The sequence below is a fragment of the Oncorhynchus keta genome, unplaced genomic scaffold, assembly GCF_023373465.1.
Source record: "Oncorhynchus keta strain PuntledgeMale-10-30-2019 unplaced genomic scaffold, Oket_V2 Un_contig_8036_pilon_pilon, whole genome shotgun sequence".
NCBI classification, from domain to species: Eukaryota; Metazoa; Chordata; class Actinopteri; order Salmoniformes; family Salmonidae; genus Oncorhynchus; species Oncorhynchus keta.
This window is the reverse complement of record NW_026289817.1, coordinates 88780-106979: the sequence shown is the minus strand read 5'-3', so window position 1 is coordinate 106979 and position 18200 is coordinate 88780. Positions and strand designations below refer to the sequence as shown.

General features: G+C 41.9%; 3 protein-coding genes across 4 annotated transcripts in view; 2 read left to right on the top strand and 1 right to left on the bottom strand.

Annotated features, from left to right (window-relative positions):
- LOC127926657 (zinc finger protein 883-like) overlaps positions 1 to 1780 on the top strand; it is a 61881-nt gene extending 60101 nt beyond the window's left edge. The window contains exon 6 of the mRNA XM_052512146.1: positions 38 to 1780. Within this exon, the coding sequence (XP_052368106.1) occupies positions 38 to 1284 (1247 nt within the window). The 3' untranslated portion in view covers positions 1285 to 1780. The remainder of the gene's footprint in view (positions 1 to 37) is intronic.
- The window catches only part of LOC127926661 (uncharacterized), a 43702-nt gene that overhangs the window by 14621 nt on the left and 10881 nt on the right, over positions 1 to 18200 (bottom strand). The window lies entirely within an intron of this gene.
- The window catches only part of LOC127926659 (piggyBac transposable element-derived protein 4-like), a 68227-nt gene continuing 55505 nt past the window's right edge, over positions 5479 to 18200 (top strand). The window contains exon 1 of the mRNA XM_052512149.1: positions 5479 to 5898. Within this exon, the coding sequence (XP_052368109.1) occupies positions 5694 to 5898 (205 nt within the window). The 5' untranslated portion in view covers positions 5479 to 5693. The remainder of the gene's footprint in view (positions 5899 to 18200) is intronic.

Sequence of the window (18200 nt, the reverse complement as noted above, 5' to 3'; positions counted from 1 at the left end):
TCTGCTCTGTCTTAAAAATAAACTCTGTCTTTGGCAGGAGGAAAACCAAACTTGGACGAACCAAAGACGTCCAAACCAGCAAGTCAACACCTCTGCTCCCAGATTGGACAGAGTTTTACCAAGTCAGGAAGCCTGAAAATACATGAGGGAATACACACAGGGCAGAAGCCCTTCCTTTGCTCCCAGTGTGGGAAGAGTTTTAAGCGGTTAGACACCCTCAAAGCTCATGAGCGTATACACACAGGGGAGAAGCCTTACAAATGCTCAGACTGTGGGATGGCATTTTACTCATCACACTCACTTAAAAGTCACGCGAGAATTCACACAGGGGAGAAGCCTTTCCATTGCTCCCAGTGTGAGAAGAGTTTTAAGCGGTTAGACACCCTCAAAGCTCATGAGCGTATACACACAGTGGAGAAGCCTTTCCATTGCTCCCAATGTGGGAAGAGTTTTAAGCAGTTACTCACCCTCAAAGCTCATGAGCGTATACACACAGGGGAGAAGCCTTTCCATTGCTCCCAGTGTGAGAAGAGTTTTAAGCGGTTAGACACCCTCAAAGCTCATGAGCGTATACACACAGTGGAGAAGCCTTTCCATTGCTCCCAGTGTGGGAAGAGTTTTAAGCGGTTAGACACCCTCAAAGCTCATGAGCGTATACACACAGGGGAGAAGCCTTACAAATGCTCAGACTGTGGGAAGATATATTATTCATCACACTCACTTAAAAGTCACATGAGAATTCACACAGGGGAGAAGCCTTACCTCTGCTGCCTATGTGGAAAGAGTTTTAGTCACTTTGGAAACATGAAAGCTCACGAGCGAATACACACAGGGGAGAAGCCTTACCACTGCTCCCAGTGTGGAAAGAGTTTTAACTATTCAGGAAACCTAAAAGAGCACATGAGACTGCACACAGGGGAGAAGCCTTACAAATGCTCAGACTGTGGGAAGACCTATTACTCTTCACAGTCACTTAAAATTCATGTGAGAATCCACACAGGGGAGAAGCCTTACCACTGCTCCCAGTGTGGAAATAGTTTTAGTCACTTAGGAACCCTGAAAGTTCACCAGCGACTACACACAGGGGAGAAGCCTTACCACTGCTCCCAGTGTGGAAAGAGTTTTGGCCAAGTAGGAACCCTGAAAGCTCATGAGCGAATACACACAGGAGAGAAGCCTTACCACTGCTCCCAGTGTGGAAAGCGTTTTAACCATTCGGGAAAGCTGAAAAAGCATGTGAGAATTCACACAGGAGAGAATAATTACTTCTCCTTGACTTCTTAAAATGCATCAGAGAACATACACAGTGCTCCCAGTGTCTTTCTTTAATTGTTGACTGAGAAGGTGTTTTCTTGTTTATACCATATGAATTTATATTGTACAATGTATACTCAAAAATATATTTGTGTGTTTTTATTAGAAAACATGAATTGAATATGGAGTACAGTGGTTCGTCCTTTAAAAGTTGCAGCGTACTGCAGCACAGCTTGCATGGTGCCACAGAATTCTATGGCATGTTATTTACGTGTCAACCACTGTCACCAATAATGCTAGTAAGTGCTAGTTTGACCACCAGAGGGCATCTTTGAGAAGCATTTGATTGCCTTCAATAGTGGCTGTACTAGAGAATTTAAAACTTGTTTTTGTAAGAACAATGTAAATGAGACTGATATCAAGAAATGTTTCTTTATTAATTTGATGAACCTGTTTAGGACTGGGGTTCCGCCCACCAGAAAGAGACTGCTATGGTATCAGCAGCACAATATTGTGTAGAGGACTGAGGGTGTGTTAGGGGGGGTGTTAGAATAGAATTTTAGTATTTTGTATGTCGTTATTTGCATCAAAATATATCACTGTACCAATTTGACCAATAGGGTACATTTGGGCAACTTGTGTGGGACACCTGGGTGACTTCATGCTCAATGTCATGTAGCACAAATACTGTTGCCCTCTTATGTTCTTCTTTGAAATTATCGCCAGCATCATATCTGAATGTTTGGCTGTTTATTTCCTTGTATTTTCTTCTACAAGATCTATTGTGTTATATTCTCCTACATTCAATTCACATTTACACAAACTTCAGAGTGTTTCCTTTCAAATGATACCAAGAATATGCATATCCTTTCTTCTGGGACTTAGCTACAGGTAGTAGTTAGATTAGGGTATGTCTTCAGGTGGAAATTGAGAAAAGGGGGGGCTATTCCAAACAGGTTATCCTGAACCCAGTTTCGCTAGCGGAACCCCTCGCCAACAGCCAATGAAATTTCAGCCAAATAAAAATCTACAGAAATCTCATAAATCAAAATTCTCAAACATACAAGTATTAGGCACCATTTTAAAGATAAGTTTCTCGTTAATCCAGCCACAGTGTCTGATTTCAAAAATGATTTACAGCGAAAGCTCCACAAACGATTATGTTAGGTCACCACCAACTCACAGAAAAACGCAGCCATTTTTCCAGCCAAAGAGAGGAGCCACAAAAAGCACAGATAGAGATAAAAATGAATCACTAACCTTTGATGATTTTCATCAGATGACAATCATAGGACTTTATGTTACACAATATATGTATGTTTTGTTTGATAAAGTTAATATTTATAAAAAAAATCTCATTTTACATTGGCGCGTTACATTCAGTAGTTCCAAGATGCGGTGATTGTGCAGAGAGACACATAAATTCACAGAAATACTCATTATAAATGTTGATGAAAATAGAAGTGTTATGCATGGAACTTTAGATACACTTCTTCTTAATACAACCGCTGTGTCAGATTTTTAAAAAACTTGACTGAAAAAGCATAATCTGAGAACGGCGCTCAGAGCCTAAACCAGCCAGAGAAATATCCGCCATGTTGGGTAGTCAACATTAGTCATAAATAGCATTATAAATATTCACTTACCTTTGATGATCAGTTCCACAATAAATGCTTGTTTTGTTCGATAATGTCCATGATTTATGTCCATTTATATCCAAATAGCTTCTTTTCTTGGGGCGTTTGGTAAAAAAAAAATCCAAAAACGCGTTCTGGTCCAGTCGGACGAAAAGTTCAAAAAGTTATATTACAGGTCGAATAAACTTGTCAAACTAAGTATAGAATCAATCTTTAGGATGTTTTTATCATAAATGTTCAATAATGTTCCAACCGGAGAATTCCATTGTCTGTAGAAAAGCAATGGAACGAGAGATGCCTCATGTGAAATGCGCGTGACTGAGAACGAGGCTGCTGCCAGACCCCTTAGTCAAACAGCTCTCACCCACTTCCTGTTTGGATTTTCTCCCAGGTTTTTGCCTGCCATATGAGTTCTGTTATACTCACAGACATCATTCAAATAGTTTTAGAAACTTCAGAGTGTTTTCTATCCAATACTAATAATAATATGCATATATTAGCATCTGGGACTGAGTAGGAGGCAGTTCACTCTGGGCACTCTATTCACTCTATTCATCCAACAATGAAAATGCTGCCCCCTATCCCAAGAAGTTAATATTATGGTGTTTATATTACAAAAAAAAACTAAAAACCCTCTGCATTTCCGTTAGGATGGAAAATATGGCCCTGTACAACGTGACGGTCTGGAGTAGGCTACAGTACTGGGCTATTTAGCTAAAGAATCCCCGTGTCGTGCTGGCACACCGGAGAACGAGGTTCAATAAATATTCAACAATATATATAAAAGTTGAAACATTTATATTTTCAATATTTATATTTTCTATATTAATAAATTAATGTAAGAAATGTATGAATGAAATCAAAATACAAGTGAAATACTTACAAGCCCTTAATTAACCAACAATGCAGTTTTAAGAAAAATAAGTGTTATGTATAAAATACAAATAATTTATGTTAAAGAGAAGCAGTAAAATAACAGTAGCGAGGCTGTATACAGGTATTACCAGTACAGAGTCAATGTGGAGGCTATATACAGGTATTACCGGTACAGAGTCAATGTGGAGGCCATATACAGGAGGTACCGGAACAGAGTCAATGTGGAGGCCATATACAGGAGATACCGGAACAGAGTCAATGTGGAGGCTATATACAGGAGGTACCGGTACAGAGTCAATGTGGAGGCTATATACAGGAGGTACCGGAACAGAGTCAATGTGGAGGCCATATACAGGAGGGACCGGTACAGAGTCAATGTGGAGGCCATATACAGGTATTACCGGTACAGAGTCAATGTGGAGGCTATATACAGGAGGTACCGGAACAGAGTCAATGTGGAGGCCATATACAGGAGGGACCGGTACAGAGTCAATGTGGAGGGTATATACAGAAGGTACCGGAACAGAGTCTATGTGGAGGGTATATACAGGAGATACCGGAACAGAGTCAATGTGGAGGCTATATACAGGAGGTACCGGTACAGAGTCAATGTGGAGGCTATATACAGGAGGTACCGGAACAGAGTCAATGTGGAGGCTATATACAGGAGGTACCAGTACAGAGTCAATGTGGAGGCCATATACAGGAGGGACCGGTACATAGTCAATGTGGAGGCTATATACAGGAGGTACCAGTACATAGTCAATGTGGAGGGTATATACAGGAGGTACCGGAACAGAGTCTATGTGGAGGGTATATACAGGAGATACCGGAACAGAGTCAATGTGGAGGCTATATACAGGAGTTACCAGTACAGAGTCAATGTGGAGGCTATATACAGGAGGTACCGGAACAGAGTCAATGTGGAGGCTATATACAGGAGGTACCAGTACAGAGTCAATGTGGAGGCTATATACAGGAGGTACCGGAACAGAGTCAATGTGGAGGCTATATACAGGAGGTACAAGTACAGAGTCAATGTGGAGGCTATATACAGGAGGTACCGGAACAGAGTCAATGTGGAGGCTAAATACAGGAGGTACAAGTACAGAGTCAATGTGGAGGCTATATACAGGAGGTACCGGAACAGAGTCAATGTGCGGGGACACAGGTGAGTCGAGGAAAAATACTACTCCTACGCATCATCAGGGGTGAATTCATTCAGCTGATTCTGTTGCATGTGATGCATTTGCTCTATTGTTTACAGTATGATTTGTATCGTATAGCGCTTGGCTTTAAGGGAATAGTATGGTCACATCTAATAAAAAAAATGTGAAAAATGAACAGAGTATTAACACAAATGTGTATTAACACACTACCTATTCGTAGAAGTATTTATTAATCATCTACATATTCATATTAAGCTTCTACGTCTGTGTACAGGAAAGTATTATTTGTAAGACGTAAGAGAAAATATATCTGTTTATTGTTAAATTATCATGACGTTCTTTCCAATACAAAAAGTGTAGTACCTATTGTTTCCAAACTGCGTTACCCACTCCAGCCAGCAGATGGCGATGTGCGTCTTTCAGGTGATGCTTCTTGCGTGACGTATAACGGACTGGACGGGACGCTTCTTCAGGAACAACAAGGCGCCAACTCTTACAACCACCTCCGTAGCCTGCTCGACAACATAAAACTGAAAGATTGATTCTTTAGACCATGTTATTGTACATGAGCTTGATTCTTTAGACCATGTTATTGTACATGAGCTAATCTCAGTGTTTAGACAAATTTCGATTGACGTATCTACTGGTGAACTTTAACCTAATGTGCTTGTTCAATTTGCAAACTTGTTAAAGATTGATACTGAGGTTAGCACTAGGCTAGTCGCTAATGCTAGCTAGCTAGCTAACATCCCCGACCATGAGCTCACTGAACTACTCCCTTGCTAAAGAAGAGGAGGTCTGCTGTACGGAGAAAGAATCTTTCAGAATGAAAAAGGAGGAAGAGGAGGCTGTTATAGTGAAAGAACCTTTTAGAGAGGAAGAGGATGCTATCTTAATAAACGTGAAGGAGGAAGACGTTTTGAGAGTGAAAAAGGAGGAGACAGAAGATCCGATTGACACCAGTGAGTACTGTCTTAAAAACAGGGACACAAACTATGCAGTTGTTGAACTAATGAGTGGTTTTTAATGGGCATTCTTACTGTAGGAATTGTTAAATGGTCGATCTGCCATTGGTTCATATACTTTTGGGACTTTTCAATGAGATGTATTGAATTCTCCATGTGTTCGACATTAAAGTTCCCCTCATCTAGTATAACAGTCTTTTAAAAGTCAATATTGGTGCATATGTTCTACTTAAAATATAAAAAAGGCACCCATTTTGTGGAACAACCCTTTTACATTTGCATCACAAATATTTTTTTAGGAAATCAAGATGAAAGTGGCCATTTTAGGCCCTTTTTAGACATATTCATGCCTCTTGTAAGACTCTGTGATTGTAATAGAAGATCATAAGTTTACCATCTGTTTGATGTTCTCATTCACACAGGAGAGAGACATGACTATGGTGGATCCTCTGGGGAGCCTCAACAACATCCTGATGCTGACGAGGCAGAGAAGAGTCTCTCCAGATCAGAACACCAGATGGTACAGCTTGGTCTGGTCTAGCATACAGCTTGGTCTGGTCTAGCATACAGCTTGCTCTATCGGGGTCTGGGCTGGGTTTCTGTAAAGCACTTTATGACAACAGTGACATCAGCATCCATAATGATATGTGTCTGTGTCCCCTCTTATGGTTACTAGGACAACACCAGCCCTTCCACCCTCCCGGAGTCCATGTGTCGTGCCTCTCCCGGTCGCACCTTACTGTTGGGTATGAAGAGGTTGTCTGTGCTGCTGGTGGACTGCAGGAAAACAACGGGGCTGAGTGGAACTGTGAGAGGAGGAGAAGAGATGAAAGGATCAGATTTGACTCATCAAAGTAAGTGCTGTAGTTTAGTTTGAACAAATAAAATAGATCTGCCCACTGATATCTGTTCCCGGGACAACCAGCAGAGTTCTGTTAGTTGACATGAAGATGGACTGGTATCTGTTACCAGGACAACCAGCAGAGTTCTGTTAGTTGACAGGAAGATAGACTGGTGGATATGGATGTTATGAATATCATAACACTGAAAAAGGATTCTGCCAATGAAAAGAGAGAAACCAATAGACCATATAAAACCTTGATGAAAGTTAACTTTAGAGAGAGAAATTTTCAAGATGATCCAATGTAAAGGTTCTTGTTTTACAAATACTTTTCCTTAAAACATGATGGATATTACATTGCCTGTCTCAGTCAACCCCCCCCATCTTTACAAGACTGTTGAACAGGCAAACTAAACTCTAGACACTGTTAATTAATTAACTAATACTGAGGAAAGCTGTGATCAGGCTTATAGGGAAGGACATTCAATAAACACAGCACTAAAAAATGACTGATTGGCTGAGAGAAATTGATGATGATAAAAATATTGTTTAGGCTGTTTTGTTAGACTTCACTATCCCTCCATCAGTGCTCAGACTGTCCGCAATAGGCTGAGAGAGGCTGGACTGAGGGCTTGTAGGCCTGTTGTAAGGCAGGTCTTCACCAGACATCACCGGCAACAACGTCGCCTCTGGGCACAAACCCACCGTCACTGGACCAGACAGGAGCAAAAAGTGCTCTTCACTGACAGTCACGGTTTTGTCTCCAGGGGTGATGGTCGGATTCGCGTTTCTCTGGAGCGGGATCGATTTGGAGGTTGAGGGGCCGTCATCAGACTGGGGTTGTTGTCAGTGCAGGCAATCTCAACGCTGTGCGTTACAGGAAGACATCCTCCTCCCTCATGTGGTACCCTTCCTGCAGGCTCATCCTGACATGACCCTCCAGCATGACAATGCCACCAGCCATACTGCTCGTTCTGTGCGTGATTTCCTGCAAGACCGGAAGGTAGCATCTCACTGCAAGTACTGCCAAATCTGGTGCAGAGAAGGAGATGCACTGCAGTACTTAATGCAGCTGGTGGCCACACCAGATGTTTTATTTGTTTTATTTAACCTTTATTTAACTCGGCAAGTCAGTTAAGAACTAATTCTTATTTTCAATGACGGCCTAGTGGGTTAACTGCCTGTTCAGGGGCAGAACGACAGATTTGTCAGCTCGGGGATATGAACTTGCAACCTTTCTAACCCTTAGGCTACCCTGCCGCCCCAGATACTGAATGTTACTTTTGATTTTGACACCCCCACCCTTGTTCAGGGACACGTTATTCCATTTCAGTTCGTCACATGTCTGTGGAACTTGTTCAGTTTATGTAAGTTGTTGAATCTTATGTTCCAACAAATATTTACACGTCTTAAGTTTGCTGAAAATAAACGCAGTTGACAGTGAGAGGACGTTTCTTTGTTTGCTGAGTTTAGATTGGCGAGGGGGGAAAAACAATTTAATCAATTTTAGAATAATGCTGAAATGTAACAACATTTGGAAAAGGTGAAGAGGTCTGAATACTTAACGAATGCACAGTGTCTGTGTGTATACTGAACCAAAATATAAACAGCCATGTCAACGATTTACAGCTCATATAAGTCATTTATTGTAAATAAATACATTAGGCCCAAATACATGACTGGGCAGGGGAGCAGCCATTGGTGGGCCCTTGAGGGCATAAGCCCACCCATTGCGGTGCCAGGCCCAGCCAATCAGAATGAGTTTTTCCCCACAAAAGGGCTTCATTACAAATAGAAATAGCAGGGTCTACAGTCAATCACGGATTACAAAAAGAGAACCAGCACCGTCACGGACCAGGATGTCTTGCTCCCAGGCAGACTAAATAACTTTTTGCCCGCTTTGAGGACAATACAGTGCCACTGACACTGCCCGCAACTAAAACATGCGGTCTCTCCTTCACTGCAGCCGACGTGAGGAAAACATTTAAACGTGTCAACCCTCGCAAGGCTGCAGGCCCAGGCGGCATCCCCAGCCGCGCCCTCAGAGCATGCGCAGACCAGCTGGCTGGTGTGTTTACGGACATATTCAATCAATCCTTATCCCAGTCTGTTGTTCCCACATGCTTCAAGAGGGCCATCAATGTTCCCGTTCCCAAGAAAGTTAAGGTAACTGAGCTAAACGAGTAGCACTCACTTCCGTCATCATGAAGTGCTTTGAGAGACTAGTCAAGGACCATATCACCTCCACCCTACCTGACACCCTAGACCCACTCCAATTTGCTTACTGCCCAAATAGGTCCACAGACGATGCAATCTCAACCACACTGCACACTGCCCTAACCCATCTGGAAAAGAGGAATACCTATGTGAGAATGCTGTTCATCGACTACAACTCGGCATTTAACACCATAGTGCCCTCCAAGCTCGTCATCAATCTCGAGACCCTGGGTCTCGACCCCGCCCTGTGCAACTGGGTACTGGATTTCCTGACGGGCCTCCCCAGGTGGTGAGGGTAGGCAACATCTCCACCCCGCTGATCCTCAACACTGGGGCCCCACAAGGGTGCGTTCTGAGCCCTCTCCTGTACTCCCTGTTCACCCACGACTACGTGGCCACGCACGCCTCCAACTCAATCATCAAGTTTGCGGACGACACAACAGTGGAAGGCTTGATTACCAACAACGACGAGACGGCCTACAGGGAGGAGGTGAGGGCCCTCGGAGTGTGGTGTCAGGAAAATAACCTCACACTCAATGTCAACAAAACTAAGGAGATGATTGTGGACTTCAGGAAACAGCAGAGGGAACACCCCTATCCACATCGATGGAACAGTTAATTGCAAAGTCCCTCTTTTCCATGCAAATGCACTGAATCCCCCAAATCTGGAAGCTTCAAAAGGAGGGTGGTGCTTGGAATCATTGTTCTTCATATGTCACCCACGGTTACCTGCAAGGAAACAGGTGCCGTCATCATTGCTTTGCACAAAAGGGCTTCACAGGCAAGGATATAAGCTGCCAGTAAGATTGCACCAAAATCAACCATTTATCGGATCATCAAGAACTTCAAGGAGAGCGGTTCAATTGTTGTGAAGAAGGCTTCAGGGCGCCCAAGAAAGTCCAGCAAGAGCCAGGACGTCTCCTAAAGTTGATTCAGCTGTGGGATCGGGGCACCAACAGTACAGAGCTTGCTCAGGAATGGCAGCAGGCAGGTGTGAGTGCATCTGCACGCACAGTGAAGCGAAGACTTTGGTGTCAAGAAGGACAGCAAAGAAGCCACTTCTCTCCAGGAAAAACATCAGGGACAGACTGATATTCTGCAAAAGTTACATGGATTGGACTGCTGAGGACTGGGGTAAAGTAATTTTCCCTGATGAATCCCCTTTCCGATTGTTTGGGGCATCCGGAATAAAACTTGTCCGGAGAAGACAAGGTGAGCGCAACCATCAGTCCTGTGTCATGCCAACAGTAAAGCATCCTGAGACCATTCATGTGTGGGATTGCTTCTCAGCCAAGGGTGTGGGCTCACTCACAATGTTGCCTAAGAACACAGCCATGCATAAAGAATGGTGGCTTGGGTAACAAAACATCCATATTTTGGGTCCATGGCCAGGAAACTCCCCAGACCTTAATCCCATTGAGAACCTTGTGGTCAAATTCTGACAAACTCCAAGCATTGATTATGCAAGAATGGGCTGCCATCAGTCAGGATGTGGCCCAGAAGTTAATTGACAGCATGCCAGGGCGGATTGCACAGGGCTTGAAAAAGAAGGGTCAACACTGCAAATATTGACTCTGCATCAACTTCATGTCATTGTAAATAAAAGCCTTTGACACTTATGAAATGCTTGTAATTATACTTCAGCATTCCATAGTAACATCTGACAAAAATATCTAAAGACACTGAAGCAGCAAACTTTGTGGAAATTAATATTTTTCATTCTCAACTTTTGGCCACGACTGTAGGTCGCATTCTGTATCATACAGCTATGAAAGTTATATATTTAGAACTACCTGCTCGATTGGAATCCAGTGACGAGAACTGTTTAGTTTTTGTGTTCTGACGAAAACAGAATGAATAAATAAGTAATGTAAACATTATCAGTAATTACCAGTAAACTCTACAACATTTGTTTTAAAATCACACTAAGATTGTTAAAACTGGCCTTAGGTTATTGAGGGATCTGATTAGGATTTACCCTCGTAGCAAGGTTGTTTTATCATGTGGTTTCATTCGGGTCTCTATTTAAAAATAACACTATCTTTGGCAGGAGAAAAAACAGACTCGGAGGAACCAGAGCCAGGGACGTCCCAACTAGCAAGAAGACACCAGTGTTCCCACTGTGGAAAGGGTTGTAACCACTTAAGTGAGCTTAAACGACACGAGAGAGTGCACACAGGGGCGAAGCCTTACCACTGCTCCCAGTGTAGCAAGTGTTTTAACCGGTTAGGGACCCTGAAACAGCACGAGAGAATACACACCGGGGAGAAGCCTTACCACTGCTCCCAGTGTGGCAAGTGTTTTAACCACGTAGGGGCCCTGAAACAGCACGAGAGAATACACACAGGGGAGAAGCCTTACCATTGCTCCCAGTGTGGCAAGTGTTTCAACTCGGCAGGGGGTCTGAAAATACACAGAATAATACACACAGGGGAGAAGCCTTACCACTGCTCCCAGTGTGGCAAGTGTTTTGCCCACTTAGGGACCCTGAAACTGCACGAGAGAATACACACAGGGGAGAAGCCTTACCACTGCTCCCAGTGTGGCAAGTTGTTCACCTGGTCAGGGGATCTGAAAATACATGAAAGAATACATACAGGAGAGAGGCCTTACCACTGCTCCCAGTGTGGCAAGTGTTTCAACGGGGCAGGGGATCTGAAAATACATGAAAGAATACATACAGGAGAGAGGCCTTACCACTGCTCCCAGTGTGGCAAGTGTTTCAACGGGGCAGGGATCTGAAAATACATGAAAGAATACATACAGGAGAGAGGCCTTACCACTGCTCCCACTGTGGCAAGTGTTTTACCCAGTTAGGGGCCCTGCAACAGCACGAGAGAATACACACAGGGGAGAAGCCGTACCACTGCTCCCAGTGTGGCAAGTGTTTTAACCGGTTAGGGACCCTGAAACAGCACAAGATGATACACACAGGGGAGATGCATTACCACTCCTCCCAGGGTGCAAAGCTTTTGCCCATTTAGGAAGCCTGAAAGAGCATGACACAGAGGAGAAAGCTTACAAAAGCTTAGACTTTGGGAAAACATATTACTCATAACAATCACTTAAACGTCATTAGAGAATCCACACAGGAGAGAAATTACTTCTCTTAGCGTGTATATTGATATTTCACATCTCATTGACCTATAATTCATCAGAGAACATACACAGTGATCCCATTGTCTTATATTGTTGCCTTATAATGTGTTTACCTGTTTTTACCAGATGAAATTGCTTCTTCCAATTATTGATAAACATGTACTGACTGTTAGAACTGTTCCATGGATTGATGAGGAATTTAAAAACTGTATGTTTGAAATAGATGGGGCAAAAGGAGTGGCTAATAAGTCTGGCTGCACATCTGGCTGGCTTACATACTGCAAATTGAGAAATGATGTGACCAAACTCAACAAAAATAATCAACTTTATTATGAAGCCAAGATCAATGATATAAAGAATGATGGAAAAAAACACCATGAAAGAAAAGCAGTGCAAGTATCGAATTTTGTAAAGTTAGTGTGGGAGAGGTGGAACAATTGTTATCGATCAATAATGACAAACCTCCTGGCATTGACAACTTAGATGGAAAGCTACTGAGGACAGTAGCTGACTCTATAGCCACTCCTATCTGACATATTTTTAATAAGAGCCAAGAGGAAAGTCTTTGTTCTCAGGCCTGGAGGAAGCCAAATTAATCCACTACCCAAGAGTGGTAAAGCGGCCTTTACAGCAGACCTATAAGCTGGCAGCAAGCTCTTAGCAAACTGTTTGGAAAAAATGGTTTGAACAAATACAATGCTATATTTCTGTAAACAAATGAACAACAGACTTTCAGCATGCTTATAGAGAAGGGCACTCAACATGTACTGCACTGACACAAATGACTGATGATTGGTTGAGAGAAATTGATAACAAGAAGATTGTGGGAGCTCTATTGTTAGATTTCAGTGCAGCCTTTGATATTATTCACCATAACCTGTTGTTTAAGAATGTTTGTGCTTTGGCTTTTCAACCTCTGCCATAATGTGGATTCAGAGCTGTTTATCTAATAGAACTCAGAGGGTTTTTAATGGAAGCTTCTCTAATGTCAAACATATGAAGTGTGGTGTACCACAGGGCAGCTCTCTAGGCCCTCTACTCTTTTCTATTTTTACCAATGGCCTGCCACTGGCATTAAACAAAGTATGTGTGTCCATGTATGCTGATGATTCAACTATATAAGCTACCAGCAACCACAGCTAATGAAGTCACTGAAACCCTTAACAAAGAGTTGCAGTCTGTTTTGGAATGCATGGCCAGTAATAAACTGGTCCTGAACATCTGTAAAACTAAGAGCATTGTATTTGGTACAAATCATTCCTCAAGTTCTAGACCTCAGCTGAATCTGGTAATGAATTGTGTGGCTGTTGATCAAGTTGAGGAGACTAAATAACTTGGCATTACCTTAGATTGTAAACTGTCATGGTCAAAACATATAGATTCAATGGTTGTAAAGACAGGGAGAGGTCTAGCCATAATAAAGAGATGCTCTGCTTTTTTGATACTACTCTCCACAAAGCAAGTTCTGCAGGCTCTAGTTTAGTCTAATCTTGATTATTGTCCAGTCGTGTGGTCCAGTGCTGCAAGGAAAGACCTAGTAAAGCTGCAGCTGGCCCAGAACAGAGCGGCTGTCACGCCCTGGCCATAGAGAAGCTTTTATTCTCTATTTTGGTTTGGCCAGGGTGTGACTAGGTGGGCATTCTATGTTCCTTTCTCTGTGTTTTTGTATTTCTTTGTTTTTGGAACGGGTTTTTGGCCGATAGGGTTTTGTGGGTAGTTGTTTTCTGTCTTTGGAATCAGAAGGCTGATATAAATACTATACATGCTAGTCTCTTTTGGCTAAGAGTTGAGGAGAGACTGACTGTATCACTTCTTTTTATAAGAAACATGAATGTGTTGAAAAGGGAATTCTGCCCTATGTGCACAGAAGAGACCACAGGAAAACTTCTTTGATCTTTAATCCATCTACAAAAGGTATTTTTTATTAATTTTAACACAACTGGTAACCAGTGATTGGTGACATTTTGTGTTGATTTCATTTTAGTTGACGAATCAAAGAAATGTAAATAGAAACTAGATGTTGAACGCTGTGCCCAGTGGGACGATTTGAATAAGCAGCAGGTTTTGGATCAATATCCACCTTAGTAGCTAAATTTCTGTGCAATTTGCGACAGATTTACAAGTGAATATTCTCAAATCTGCATAAAATAATATACGCATTTTCCCACCGGAAACGTTGGCATCAAACAGGTTTATTGCGGATAAAAGTCTGCGTGATGACGTAGTGCACGGAAAAAAGTTTTGATGTTGAATTCCCATGTACTGAATGAAAAATGCAAGTTAAATGGGTTTTCATTGCATTTTCAACTCTACTGATGGTTTTGAAAAACCGTTGAGTTATATAGCAAAAGTCCTCTTGTCCCGTCCACTGTAGCCAACAGCTCAAAGATACAGTGCTGGTAGGCTACCTACATGATGAGATTATTATGGATAAGAGCGACATTATTTTATTTGTCAAATGGCAGCCAAGCATCAATCATCATCATGTCACCAGAATAAGACCCTCAAAATGTATTGGAAAGGAGCATCAAGCTCATCACCTCCACTTTCACCACCCTGTGAAGTTCATCATTTATTTAATCTGTAGCCTAATAAACTGCATGGGTTCCCAAGTCGTAGTGGGAGGACCACACAACATATCATCACGTGACTCCAAATTAACTAAGATATGATCGTTATTAAATCAATATTTGCGCATAAAGGATTAATGCCGCCATTTCTTGTTACAACATTTTTACTGACACAAAAAGACCCACCATGTCAAACGAAATAACAAATCTTCTGTCGGCATTTAGAAAAGTATACAGGCATATCCTGTTTCCATCAGCCCAGTCATTATTCTTTGGAAATGGTTGGATCAATATCCACCTTCATGATATGGATGAAGCCTGATTTGGAATGTCTGAGTAGTTCTATCTGATGTCATAATACACCCCTCTGATAATCAAGTGATATTTGGAATGTCTGAGTAGTTCTATCTGATGTCATAATACACCCCTCTGATAATCAAGTGATATTTGGAATGTCTGAGTAGTTCTATCTGATGTCATAATACACCCCTCTGATAATCAAGTGATATTTGGAATGTCTGAGTAGTTCTATCTGATGTCATAATACACCCCTCTGATAATCAAGTGATATTTGGAATGTCTGAGTAGTTCTATCTGATGTCATAATACACCCCTCTGATAATCAAGTGATATTTGGAATGTCTGAGTAGTTCTATCTGATGTCATAATACACCCCTCTGATAATCAAGTGATGTTCACATGTGATGCATTTGCTCCATTGTTTACATTTAAATGGGAGGCCCACTCTGATGATGTATGTCTTACATAGTGGGGCTTTAAAAGAATAGTATGGTGACATCTTAGTGGGGCTTGAAATTAATAGGATTATTAATCATAAACTCCTATAGCAACAATACACTGTGGCTTTGACTTCAAGAGGATGGGTGGTGGTGCTACTCTATAGGTAAAACTGTCCAGTATGAATGTTCAATACACACAATAGGTTGTTGATAAGTAGGCAGTTAGCTGCTTAGCCCCTAACACAGCTCGCTAACACAGCTCGCTAACACACGGCCAGACGGATTACCAGGACGTGTACTCAGAGCATGCGCTGACCAACTGGCAACTGTCTTCACTGACATGTTCAACCTCTCCCTGTCTGTAATACCAACATGTTTCAAGCAGACCACCATAGTCCCTGTGCCCAAGAACACCAAGGTAACCTACCTAAATGACTACCGACCCATGTCACTCACGTATGTAGCCATGAAGTGCTTTGAAAGGCTGGACATCTCTGTGAAGATGGGAGAACCTTCCAGAAGGACAACCACCTCTGCAGCACTCTGCCAGTCTGGCCTTAATGGTAGAGATGGTGAAGGTGGTGATGAAGGAAAAACTTAATTTAATACATTTTAGAATAAGGCTGTAACGTAACAAAATCTGGATTTCCGAATGCTGTCCTCTCCAAATGTAGCTGTATTTTATTGGTTGGAATTGTTTTAAGATGGCCAGACTGTGGATTATTTAGCTGTTTGATTTGTAATTCTAGGACCCCTTTAGGTATAAATATAAATATATATGATACCAGTCAAAAGTTTGGACACTTCAAAACCTTAGTCCTTAAAAAAAAAAAAATCCAGTTAAAAACGTGTTTTCAATGCATTTCTACGGGCAATATTAGTAAAGCCCAAATTCAATATTTTATTTATTTAATTATATATATACAGTACCAGTCAAAAGTTTGGACACACCTACTCATTCCAGAGATTTTCATTATTTTTACTTTTTTTCTGCTTTGTAGAATAATAGTGAAGACATCAAAACTATGAAATAACACATATAGAATCATGTAGTAACCAAACAAGTGTTAAACAAATCTAAATATATTTTATGTTTGAGAGTCTTCAAAGTAGCCACCCTTTGCCTTGATGACAGCTTTGCAATGTAGAAAAAAGTTAACATAAAGAAAAACCCTGCAATGAGTAGGTGTGTCCAAACTTTTGACTGGTACTGTATGTATATTTATATAGATATATTTAAATCAAATATTGAATTTGGGCTTTACTAATATTGCCCATAGAAATGCATTGAAAAACACATTTAATAACTGGAAAAAATACATATATATTTGTTTTAAGTAATAAGGTTTTGAAGTGTCTGTCCTATATCTAGGCGATATAAGAAAGCTCAGGTAATATTTTATATTGTTTTACATATATTTAACCCATTATTTTTGGGGGCACAAAACTACCTCCATACTTCCATGTGTGTGTATAGGTTACCTTCAAATGAGTTCCGATGATCAACATAGAGAACACACCTTCACAAACCTCTCTACAACATCCCCAACAAACACCTTCACAACCCTCCCAAACCTCTCTACAACATCCCCAACAAACACCTTCACAACCCTCCCAAACCTCTCTACAACATCCCCAACAAACACCTTCACAACCCTCCCAAACCTCTCTACAACATCCCCAACAAACACCTTCACAACCCTCCCAAACCTCTCTACAACATCCCCAACAAACACCTTCACAACCCTCCCAAACCTCTCTACAACATCCCCAACAAACACCTTCACAACCCTCCCAAACCTCTCTACAACATCCCCAACAAACACCTTCACAACCCTCCCAAACCTCTCTACAACATCCCCAACAAACACCTTCACAACCCTCCCAAACCTCTCTACAACATCCCCAACAAACACCTTCACAACCTTCCCAAACCTCTCTACAACATCCCCAACAAACACCTTCCCAACCCTCTCTACAACATCCCCAACAAACACTTTCACAACCTTCCCAAACCTCTCTACAACATCCCCAACAAACACCTTCCCAACCCTCTCTACAACATCCCCAACAAACACTTTCACAACCCTCCCAAACCTCTCTACAACATCCCCAACAAACACCTTCACAACGCTCTCTACAACATCCCCAACAAACACTTTCACAACCCTCCCAAACCTCTCTACAACATCCCCAACAAACACCTTCACAACCCTCCCAAACCTCTACAACATCCCCAACAAACACCTTCACAACGCTCCCAAACCTCTACAACATCCCCAGCAAACACCTTCACAACGCTCTCTACAACATCCCCAACAAACACCTTCACAACCCTCCCAAACCTCTACAACATCCCCAACAAACACCTTCACAACGCTCTCTACAACATCCCCAGCAAACACATTCACAACCCTCCCAAACCTCTCTACAACATCTCCAAACACCTCCACAACCCTCACAACATCCCCAAACACCTCCACAACCCTCACAAACGTCTCTACAACATCCTGACATCTGGAGATATCAGTGGTCACTCTTCGTCAAGAGCAGGTATGATGAATCTCTCATCTCAGACATTACAACTAATGTGCTGTGAGATTAAATGCTGGAGGAAATCAATTGTAACTGTTCATGCAATGGAAAAATCTTTCTCTCTCTAGATTCTCCTCCATTAGACTCTCCTGGTGCAGGACAGAGTCAGAGTGCTGGTAATTTTAATGTCTACTGATTTCAATGGTCTCAGAAGTGAGATGTGATGCGTAGCACCAGATTTAGCCAACAGCTCATTTACATCTGTCCAAGGGAAGATTTGAGGCCATCTAGATGTGT